This window comes from Glycine soja, chromosome 20 (genome assembly GCF_004193775.1).
Source record: "Glycine soja cultivar W05 chromosome 20, ASM419377v2, whole genome shotgun sequence".
Classification (NCBI taxonomy): domain Eukaryota; kingdom Viridiplantae; phylum Streptophyta; class Magnoliopsida; order Fabales; family Fabaceae; genus Glycine; species Glycine soja.
In genome coordinates, this window is record NC_041021.1 from 27,805,032 (window position 1) to 27,817,198 (window position 12,167).

Here is a 12,167-nt window from a genome sequence, read left to right on the forward strand (position 1 = left end):
ATTTCAATCTGGCATGTGTTGATCTTAAAAAATAAATTTTTTTGACAAAATAAATAAATCAAAGTATTGAACATCAAACTAGTGAATATATCCAATTTTTTTGAGGCGGTAGATATGTCAAAATTAAACAATGAAAAGTAATAAATAAACTAAATACATAAAAAATAAGGAAGCAAAACTTGAGTTTTTATTGTAATAAGAAGTAAAAAAATGTAATTAAATCCACAATTAAATTGACATTATAAAGCATCTAATCTTACCTTTTTTGTTTTGCACCAAAAATAAAATCCTATCCTACAGTTTCTTCTTCAGTCCCCCTCCATTCTATCAGATTCAGCAAAAACGTCATTTCTTGTCCAAACACAGACCCACTGACACCATCATCACCAATGTTCTCATCGACACAACAATTGTCCTTATCCTCTCCTCCCCCATTCTCCATCCCCAATTTCCTCCATCTCTTCTCCCACCACCATAAAAAATGAGAGAAATCTGAAAACCAAATTCGAACGCACGTTACCATACTAGTTTCATCAAAATGAGAAGAAACTAAAATTCCAAAACCAAATTCGAAAGCACGAGCACAACCAACTTTATTATAATCATATGAGTCGATAATCAAATTGTACCATCGACTATCGACTATACCAATTGTTATACAATCTAGGAGTAAACAAGTTTCATCAAAATGAATAGAAACTGAAAATCCCAAACCAAACCAAAGCAAACATTTCTCTCGTTGTATTGCACTCATGGTTTCATCTCCATTGCTAGTATCCCTCACTCTTTTCCTTTCTCTCCCTCTCTTGTTGTTTCTATCTCCTCATATTTTGTCCCCTCCCGACGCCGACGACCTCACCCTCTTCCGCCGCGCCGCCGCCCCCCACACCACCTCCCACCTCTCCGCCACCCCTAAAATCGCCTTCCTCTTCCTCACCAATTCCAATCTCACCTTCTCCCCCCTCTGGGAAAAATTCTTCTCTTCCTCCGACCACCACCACCGCCTCTTCAACATCTACATCCACGCGGATCCCACCCAAAACATCGCTTTCCCCGGCGGCGGCGTCTTCCATCACCGCTCCCGCCTCGTCCCCGCGAAACCCACCGCCCGCGCCTCCCCCTCCCTCATCTCCGCCGCCCGCCGCCTCCTCGCCGCCGCCCTCCTCGACGACCCCCTCAACCACTACTTCGCCCTTCTCTCCCAACACTGCATCCCTCTTCACTCCCTTCAATTCACTCACAACTTTCTCTTCAAAAACCCCACTCACCCACATAAAAGCTTCATTGAGATTCTCTCCAACGAACCCAACCTCTTCGACCGCTACACCGCGCGTGGCGAACACGCGATGCTCCCAGAAGTACCCTTCTCCTCCTTCCGCGTGGGGTCGCAGTTCTTCATCCTCACTCGCCGCCACGCGCGCACGGTGGTGCGTGATATAAAGCTTTGGAACAAGTTTCGGCTTCCGTGTGTCACAGAAGAACCTTGTTACCCCGAAGAGCATTATTTTCCCACCCTTTTGTCCATGCAGGATCCGAATGGGTGTAGCGGGTTTACACTGACCCGGGTCAACTGGACCGGGTGCTGGGACGGGCACCCGCATCTGTACACCGCTCCGGAGGTGTCTCCGGAGCTGGTTCGCCGTCTGAGGGAATCGAATTCGAGCAGCTACCTGTATCTCTTCGCGAGGAAGTTCGCGCCTGAGTGTCTTCGGCCGTTGATGGAGATCGCCGATGACGTCATTTTCCGGGAGTGAGAGTGAGCCGGTGAGTGAGGACTTACTTTCTGGTTTCTGTTCTAAACACACACTCTACAGTGACGTCACTTTTTCTTTTTCTGGAAAGCAGGAAAAAAACCTTTTTTTTTATCTATTTTTATTTTTATGGACCTTAATTATGCCTTATGGTGATGTCGTGTCGCTGTAGAACTTTAGCTGGGTTTTGGTTTTCGCTGGTTATAATTTTATCTTTGACATTTTTGTGAAGGGATAAGGGAAATTCCACGAGATTGAGTGTAGGGGTCATGTATATCTCAACTCTCAACTTTGCTCTGGGAAGGAGGAAATTTTCAATTAGGATTTTGAAATTAACACCACTTATCAAGTTGGCCATGGTATTAGAGGATAATAATTTAGTTGGAATAGGGTAAACATCTAACTATTGAAAATTATTAGTTTCTATAACAATAATAATTATTATTCCTCTAAAAAGTGTATTTAGACTGAAGTCTAGTTAGTTAACATAGGTCCTTTATTGATAAAATTCTCTAGAAGCATATGAGAAGAAAATGAAAAAAAAGTAAAATAAATTGAATAATTGGTACCTCTAACTTTTGAAAAAATAGGATGAGAGAAGTTATGTGCATAGGTTGATTTTATGAAAGTTCAGATTTTTTTTTATTTTTTCTATTTTCTTTTACTGTATGTAGTTGATCTCATTTGGTGGGAGAAGATTTTGTTGTTGTTTTCTTGTAATTGTTTACGGAGTAGTTTATAGTGTATAATTAGGCACCCCCATCACCAAGTTTATGAGTAAAATACGTTATCCTTATGTCAAGAATAAATTGACTCATAGAGAGTAAATAATGTAATTAGAACTTATTGAAAGTGTAAATATTTTCTTTATATTGTCATCTAATAATAGATTGTAATGTTAGATAAAATTGTTTATTTCTACAATAATTACCTAAATTATCATATTTAGGGTGATTTCAATAGAAATAAAATTGAATTAATGTTTTATTCAATAGGAGCCGTATGGTGTATATATAAAAATAGAAAAGGATCAGTTTTTCTTCAGATTTTTATCCAATCCAAATAAGTTTTTGAAGTTTAAGGGTTACCTAACTGACTAATGTGACCTGCAGTGTGGTTTAGTAAAACCCCTCCAGTCAACTCCTTCACAATTTATTTGGTTCCACCATTTTAGCTTTATTAAGCTTTCATGGTCGGGCAATGTACATTCAATTAATTTGAAGTGATTCAGAATGTAGAACCTTATAGTTTGATAGATAGCAATTAACAAGTCTTTTAAGGTATCAACTCTTATTCTTGTAGAATTGTGTGAATAATATTACTTTATTTAGTGGCAAAAGCTGGTCACTAATTATACTTATTGGAGAAAGCCATAAGGGGAGTATGTTAGACACGACTGATCCAGTTATCAATTATAATTTATATTGAATAGTTGGTACTTGGTTGCTGTGATGTGACCAATTTTACTCATTCTCTATTTTTGCTTTTCATGTTTGTTACAAGTAATGGGTTAGGGGAACCTTATTTAATTTTTCAAGGGTTACTTTGTGGCTAAAAAAGTGTTTTTGTTGGTGTGATTGAGATCTAAGATTAGTGATGGGGTAGGTATTGAGCATTTGTTTTATTGCCAGTCATGATCTAGCCTGAAGAGGCGTGGTTCAATAATTAGTAGAGAAAAAGACACCAAGGAGAATTTTTAACATCCGAATAGGGAGATGTTCATTTAAAAGATGTTCACCATTTGTTTGTTACATGGGGTACATACATGCTTGTTGTTCCTGATATGCTGTGTGATCCTGTCTTTCTATTCATAATGTAAGGTTTCTTTCAGTTAGTTGGAACATGGGACAAGTTGTCTCGTAGTAACTTTGATCTTAATATAATAATAAGAGAATCCTACAGAAAAATTCTGTAATGTCATATAAGTCACTTTCTCCCTGGTTACTCCTGCCTCATATAATTACTAGATTTTAGTACAGCTATGCACAAATTTGGTTAGCATAAATTAGACTGGGACCACCAGTTTTAGCTAATTAAAAAATGTGAGCAAAATTATGAGTATGTTACCTTTACCACTCTTATAATAAAAGAAGATCAGACAAGCTGCAAATGTGAGTTTGATTATAACATCTTTCTTGTTTTTATTTACATGATAAAGAATAATTCTAGTTTTCTTTTAAAAAAAAAACAAAAACTGAATACTGTATATGTTGAGGTGGAGTCCTATGTTTCACTGAAATTACCAAAGAAATATCGTGTACAGGCACCCCTGGCCCCCAATAAAAAAATCACAAGTCTTAAAAACTAAAGGGTAATGAGTCCATTTTCCCTGCAATAAAATCAATAGAGGCCCTTAGATTGGATCTTTATTTTGCATTTTAATTTCACCTATAATGTTAGGAATAGTATTATGTGCCCAATAGAGTATTAATAGTGTTATGCAATCTTAGGTCCATTATTAGTATTAATATCCTTTATTTGTCTTTTAACAATAATAGATAAATGTAGATAATAGTATTTTATTTAGGTAGATTCTAGAAGGAGTTTGTTATAATTCTGTTAGAAGAGATTATGAGTATCTCTATGTATATACTACGTAATCATCACGAAAGGATATCAATGAACAATGAGAAATATTATGTTTATCTCTTTTAGTCCTAGAATTAGGAGTAACGGTAGAATAGCTCTTCTCTTGATAATGGTGCTTTTGTTAGCCCACTCCCCTCCCAGGTACACCCCACTATCTCCTATGGACATTCCGATGTCCAACAATTGGTCTGACCTGCCTACCTCTCGTGGCTGCTTCCCACCTCTCTCCCTGGTGGCCACCACAATCGCCGTTGCAGCCTCTCAAAACAGCTATCCACCACCAACCACCCTTGCAACACCTTTTCCTTGCGCTATTGTGCCCACTCCCATCATTACCTTCTCCGTTCAATGCTTACTGTGACCCATTCCTTTCGCTTCAGCACCCATGTTCTTCTTATGTACATCTAGCTCTATACTATGGGGTTGATTTTTAGAGCACCTGGAACCGATTGCTAAGCTTGTTCGGTATCGTGGAAACTCTTCATCCATCATCTCCCAAATCACTCCCGCTTCACTTACACGTCAATAACACGAATCTGCCACCTGTGGAGACCATGAAGTCCCCACCAACAAATGAATCTCAAAGGTCACCTATGGCTTCCACAACGACAACGACAACGATGGAGCATCAAAGTACAGAAACCATGCCGCCAATATCTTTAGAGAAGAAGTTGGCGGCAAAACTCACTCCAATGAAGTCACAACCATTGTCAGAGTCGTCATGGTAAATTATCGCCACTTCTACGATGTGCTCTACAACCCCTTCTTCGGTGTCGCCAATGGCCTTCAAATTGCCCTAGTTGTCAGAGTCGTCCAGAAAACCACCCACAATACCTCTTTCGTCCTTCAAAAGCATTCCAATAGCATCAACCAGATTTCTTTTGCATCCGCTGGAATCACAAACAGCCTTGCATGACTCTGAATCCTTACTATGCGCGTAAGAGCACCCGCCATGATTGGGGTCACATTCGCCATCGCCGTCGTAATCATGGGGATAAGCCCTCTACAACATCCTTCTCCAAACGAGGGTCGTCCAACTTCACAGTGTTCGTGTGGTGCACCTCTTCCCACACGACATCATCTCCGTCCTTTGCTTTTGAAATCTTCCCTTGTTTTGAATCTCAGTCGTTGCTTTAAAGCGCAGTCTGTGTCAATCCAATCCTCCAATCACCATTTGCCACGTTAACCCCATTCACTCCTCCAATCACACTTTCACGTTTTATTTTTTTATTCCTCAACAGAGACCACACACTCCAATGCCCACCAAATTTCCAAAGCTCCATCTACATCATTCAATACCCACTTTCTCATGCCTTTGGATCCCACTTTGTTAGCACGTTGCACATGCACTTGCAAGTGCCTTTTCATCTCTCTTGCACCTTTAAAAACAAAAAAGTCCAAGTCTCACATAGCCTACAATAATTCCCCAGCCCAATTCTCAAACTTTATCCTTTTAAATTTGCTCTCCAATTACTTTCGATACCCTTTTTTCTTGCTATGGATCCAGATCCTACTTTTGAAGCCTCCTTGAAACCATGGTTTGAAGTCCCTCTACAACCTTGAGGACAAGGTTGATTTTGGACGGGGATAGTATTGTTACAAATAGTTTTATGTGGCCCAATAGAGTATTAATAGTGTTGTGCACTCTTAGGTCCATTGTTAGTATTAATATCCTTTATTTTTCTTTTAACAATATTAGATAAATATGGATAATAGTAGTATTTCATTCAGGTAGATTCTAGGAGTTTGTTATAATTCTATTAGAGAAGACTGTGAGTATCTCTATATATATATATACTATGTAATCATCATGAAAGGATATCAATGAACAATTAGAAATACTATCTTTATCTCTTTTAGTTGTAAAATTAGGAGTAATGGTAGAATAGCTCTTCCCTTACTTGGCAATGGTGCTTTCGTTAGCCCACACCCCTGCCACATACACTCGACCACCTCCCATGGACATTCCGATGTCTAACATATAACCTCTTTGTATCATCTAATGAAACTATTGTGATGACTTGGAAGTCATCCTAGGGAATGTCAATGACTTGTCCATGATAATCTTAGTTTAGTCCCTTGAAGCCATGCTATTTGCAAGGTTCCTGCAGGTACAGGATATGGCCAAATCTTAAGATACCGGTCACAAAATTCTAGCAACTTGCATCTAAATAGAGCATATTTTCTGCATTGGTCATTTTCATTTCTATAATACTGCCAAATGGTTGAAATTCTGTATTAAGGTCACGTGGTAGAGAATGTGATCTTCATTACATGCAGCCATAAAAAAATATGCTAGTGATTGATATAATATATACACTGTGCATTTATGTGCCTTCTTAACTGGACCTAACCACTGCATTGGACTATTTCTCTCACGTGAATTTCTGTTTTATATTCTTTCTTCAGGGCATCTTTGATGATGATATTGGGAAGAGGAAACCTTGTGTTGATGTTCAATGCAAATGTGTACAGAAATTCTGATTTCTTTAATTGTAAATTTTAGTATGTAGTACAAAAGTCAAAGGTGGTTTCCAAAGGAGGCCACAGGTCGAATATTGAGAATTGTAGTTTGAAAAGTCTCATGCAAAAGTTCCACTATGAAGGGAGTTGAAAAGTTGTAAGATGGATAAATAGATTATGTATGATGTGCTAGCCAAATTTTGAGTGCAACACAAAGAAAACAAGCAATAGTCAATTTTTTTCCCAGTTCTTTCCCTCTTTTTTTTCGTCTTGTCTTGAGGACTTTCAACTTCAATGTAATTCCCAAAAGGTTTGAAAAACAAAAAACATGCTTGGAAAACGAAAAATCATTTATGCAAAATGCATAACCAGTTCTTGCAGTTGATGTTGTATCTCCCCTTCTCATCACTTTTCTTTCTCATCCGAGAATTATGTTATGTGGCAACTTTTTTTCTCTGTTCCTCTTATACTGTGTAAACTGCCACATCATTTCACCCTATGAATTATGAAAGTGCGATTAGATGAACCATATAATTAAGCATTTATTCAAAACTTTGATCAGAAAGCTTAACAGAGTAGTAAAATATTTTAATTAGCATTTTTATGAAGTTTATTTCAATAAGCAGACTTGTTATCAAGTCGTTGGTGAGTATTGGATTCGATTTTTTTTTTAATGTAAAGTCTTGAGTTGAATGGAAAAAAATGTGATAGGAAGAAAAAAAATTATTAAAGGTTATCAATTAGATTCTCTAATAAAGATTGATTATCCATAAAGTCTATAGATATTCTATATCCATGGAGAATTATGTGGTGAAATTTAAGGGTATATATAGGGAATGGTGACATGGAGCTATTTACGGATATAGTTCTCATTAGCAAGACTAGTTAATTTACATTTACCTTAGGCTTTGTTTTGTGCACTCAACTATCTTGTGCATCCAGTAAATTTTTGAAATTCTAAAAATATCCCTGGTGACTTTTTCCTTTTGCTTTCTTCACGCACCATTCATTTTGTTGTTTTCTTCTTTGCATTCATTCATTTTTGTGAGAGGTGGTCCTTCGATGTTGTGTCCGTTTTGGTCAAGGTGCATTGGTTATAGTGGTGGTTGGTGTGGTGGTTAACGATAGAGGTAAGATACTACAACTTCGATCTAGTTTGCATTCTGTATAAAACTTACGGATTGATAATCCGTAAGTTATATAAAATTTATGAATATAAATCCATAAGAAACTAACGGATTGACAATCCGTATGTTTCTTATGGATTGACAATCTATATGATTCTTATGGATTGTCAATTCGGAAGAATCTTACATATTACCAATTCATATAGTTCTTACGGATTGTCATTCCGTAAGAACATTTTTTTCAATTTTTTAAAAAATTTGTTTTATTGTTTTTTTGTAATATAATTAGTTTTATTATTTAAAATGTTTTTAAAATACATGTAGTTTTATAATTTGTACCTTTTAGTTTTTATAGGTTGAGAGTGGCATTTATTTTTAAACAATTTATACTTTTATTTTATTTTAGTCGTTTTATTTTAAATTTATTTTTTTAGTCCTTATAATTTTATGAATTACAATTAAGTACAAAAATATTAGCAACACATTCGTAGGTAATTTATCGCAATAAATTTGTAATAAAAAAGTTGATATTTATAACTAATTTGTAGGTAATTATTTATTTATATTTTTTGTAACAAGGACTAAAATGTAAGTCCCTAAAAGAGTTGATAATTTTTTTGGTAGCTAATACTTGATGAATATTTAAACATTTATAATATTTGTGTAAATATTATTAAGTTAACTACTTTTTGGAAGTCAAAAAATAATTATATTGTGTCATATTAGTTTATGCATGTCTAAATTTTAATATATGTGGTTATGAATTTTAATGTAATATATTATTAAATGCAGTAAAAAAATTAAAAAAAAAATTGTGTGATAGTATATGTAAGGTGTTGTTAGGGGTCGTTTGTTTGTCATTGAATTTTTTAATGTTTTGTTAAGATGTACGAAGATTAGTGGATATATGATAACATAATGTTTGAAGAAATTGATATGAATGAAGAAAATGAAGAGAAACCTGGTGTGAATGAAGAAAATGGAGAGAAACCTGGTGTGCATCAACATGTTGATTGTTCGGATGCCTTCAATACTTCTCATGTATTAATATGATTTTTTTTGTTAAAGTAAGTAAATGAATGTCCCTTGAATACTAAACATGTATGAATTGCATTACAGGTGTTTGCTACCCCTGATGATGTTTTGCATTAGGCTCGACTTGTTGCGTATGATATTAGTTTTGTGGCAGTGATTATGAGATCAAACACAAATACTGGAATTAAAGAAAGGATCTCATTTGTTTTAATTGATTGTGAAAGGAGTGAAAAATATAGGGCCACAAAGAAAGATTTAGTACAAATAGATTGACAGTAGAAAATGTAGGTGTTCCTTTAAGCTGTGAGTGAAACCAGTGGTGGGAGGTGAATGATGGATGTTGAAGTTAATATGTGGGGATCATAATCATGCATTGGTTAAGTCATTAGTTGGACATCCATATGTCAGTCAACTGACTGAGGATATGAAGATTATTATTGGTGATACGCCAAAGTCAATGGTCAAATCAAGAAATATTCTTTTAACATTGAAGAAGCACAATGACAACAATCCAGTAAGTATACAGTGCAAGATATGTATACTGTTCTTCTACAAGAGGCAATAATACTAAAATTCAACAACTAATGAAACTTCTTGAACGGGATCAGTATATTCATTGGCATAGATTGAAGGATGAAGATGTTGTATGTGATATATTTTGGAGTCATCCTGATACAGTTAAATTATCCAATGCATATAATTTGGTATTTCTCATAAATAGTACATACAAAACAAACAGGTACAGGTTGTCGTTACTTGACATTGTTGGTGTGACACCAACAGGGATGACATTTTCTACTACTTTTGCCTATTTGGAGGGAGAACGTCTAAATAATGTTGTTTGGGCTCTAGAATGGTTTCAAGGTATTTTTCTAATACGTGATGCACTCCTTGGAGTTATTGTTACCAACATAGATCTAACATTGATGAAGGCAATGAAAACTATTTTTCCCGAGTCAAACAATTTGTTGTGTCGGTTTCACATTGATAAGAATGTGAAGGCAAAATGTAAAACCCTTGTTGGTAAAAAAAAAGTGTGGGATTATGTCATGGAAGTCTAAGGAAGTCTGGTGGATTGTCCTTCTGAGCAAGAGTTTGATGACTGCCTTATGAATTTTGAAATTGCTTGCTCACTATGGCCAATGCATGTTGATTACGTGAAGCAAACATGGTTGATTCCCTATAAAGAAATATTTGTTATAGCCTGGACGAATAAGGTGATGCATTTAGGAAACACAACAACTAACAAGTATGAAAATTGTAAATATATTTTGGTGTTAGAGTTTAAGGTTTAATGGATAAAAATAATTGGGTTTGTTTACTTGTTTGTGTATTTCAAATTCAGGATTGAGTCTGATCATTGGGTCTTAAAGAGACTACTGCAAAATAGTCTTGGAGACCTATGCAGTGTTTGGAAAGCCATGAACAACATAATCACACTACAACACACTGAAATTAAGACATCTTTTGAGACAAGTACACATGTGGTTGGACATGTTTTTAAAGTTACCTTATACAAGAAACTACTTGGCATGGTATCAAGGTATGCTTTTAAACTAAATTTTTGTTGAGTTTGAGCGTGTAAATTATGTTGGTATTGGCAGCTTTCCTTGTGGATGTGTAATGAGAACTACTCACGATCTTCCTTATGCATGTGACTTAGCTAGATATGTTGTCGGTAGTATACCACTTAACGTAACTCATATGTTTTGGCGGAGGCTAAGTTTTTCACACCAAGGGTTATCTGAGCCTGAAGTCAGCATTACCGAAGAGATGAAAACCATATCCAAACGGTTTGAAGAGCTTGATGTTTGTGGCGAAGTTACTCTAAAGAGTAAACTTTCGGAAATTACTTACCTTGAACAAAAGGTGCTCAAAAGAAATCAATGACCAAACATCAAAGATCAACAAAGCGTGATCTATCTTACTGAGAGTATATTGATGCATTACATTTTGTGCAAAATAGTAATTCTTTAGTCAAACGTAATGCATCATCATTTGAACAACCAAAACCAAGGAACATGTCGATGCTGGATCAATTTCATCCATGCACTTATGATTTCATTGAAAATATTGTTGATGTCAAACTTGATGGTAACTGTGGATATCATGCAATTGCTACGTTATTAGGTATGGCTAAAAATTCATTGTCTTTCATAACCATTTGCTTAAAGAACTTGCAAAATGGTCTAATGAGTATATCAACCTGCTTGGTGGCATAGACAGATTTGAGGAATTAAAGCGGTTGCTACTTGTTGATGGATTATCCATGGTATATAAGTTTTTTTATTACGTTTTCATGATTAATTTTGCCTTAAATAAATGTAATTAAAACTTTTATATGCAGGTTACCATGGATAAATGGATGAATATAACCGACATGGGATATGTAATTGCATCAAGGTATAATGTCATCCTTATTTCTCTTTCTCTCCAACAAAGCATGATGTTTTTTCCTCTTATAAGTCAACCACCAAGAGATTGTTTTGTACATCGCGTTATATGTATCGTCCATGTGTGTGACAATCATTTTGTTCAGGTAAAATCATGATCATCTTGTTTGTATAATTTATGTAATAAAATGTGTTATGATAATTTAAATGTGTATGCCCCTATGTAACAGGTATTTCTAAGAGACGATTGTCCTTTATTGCCAATGGCTTTGTTATGGTCTATACATTGTCATTATCAAGCAAAGCAGTGGTCTACATCATATATTAGTAGAATGCAATTGTATACAAATTTGATAAGGTTGACAACACACTTTGTTGATTTAGGGGAAGATTGAACATTTAGTTACTATTAAGCCAATATTTGTAACGTGCATAGTTGTAACAAACTTATAGGGTTATCATGTAATATGATAATTAACACATGTTTCATTGGACGTTCATATAATTATTTATTTTAATTAATTATCGACTGTGCAAATAATCATTTTAGAAAAAAAAACAAAACATTGAGGAGCGTAGTCTCCTTTTCCGCTAACATCGCGCCTGCTTCTTCTTCATTTTTTGTTGCTTTTCTCCTCGTGGTTTCCTCCGTCGTTGTTGAGTGCTTCTGTTGTCGGCATTGAGGACGTCTCCATTCATCTTTACCGCTTCCGTTGTCGAGGTAAGCTTTGTGGTCTTCGTTATTTTCGTTAATGGCTACTTCTGGTGTTTGGGGTGTTCTGATTTCATACGGATCATATGATCTGTAT

General features: G+C 35.7%; 1 protein-coding gene across 1 annotated transcript; it reads left to right on the forward strand.

Moving 5' to 3' along the window:
• Nucleotides 1-278: 278 nt before the first annotated feature.
• On the forward strand, nt 279-7,150 carry LOC114402611 (glycosyltransferase BC10-like). The gene is made up of 2 exons (XM_028365260.1): nt 279-1,764; nt 6,750-7,150. The coding sequence occupies exon 1, from the start codon at nt 753-755 to the stop codon at nt 1,752-1,754; it is 1,002 nt and encodes a 333-aa protein (XP_028221061.1). The 5' UTR covers nt 279-752; the 3' UTR covers nt 1,755-1,764; nt 6,750-7,150.
• Nucleotides 7,151-12,167: the final 5,017 nt, after the last annotated feature.

Coding starts and splice junctions, on each gene's coding strand:
- LOC114402611 (XM_028365260.1), top strand. CDS start 753: ATGGTTTCATCTCCATTGCTAGTATCCCTCACTCTTTTCCTTTCTCTC.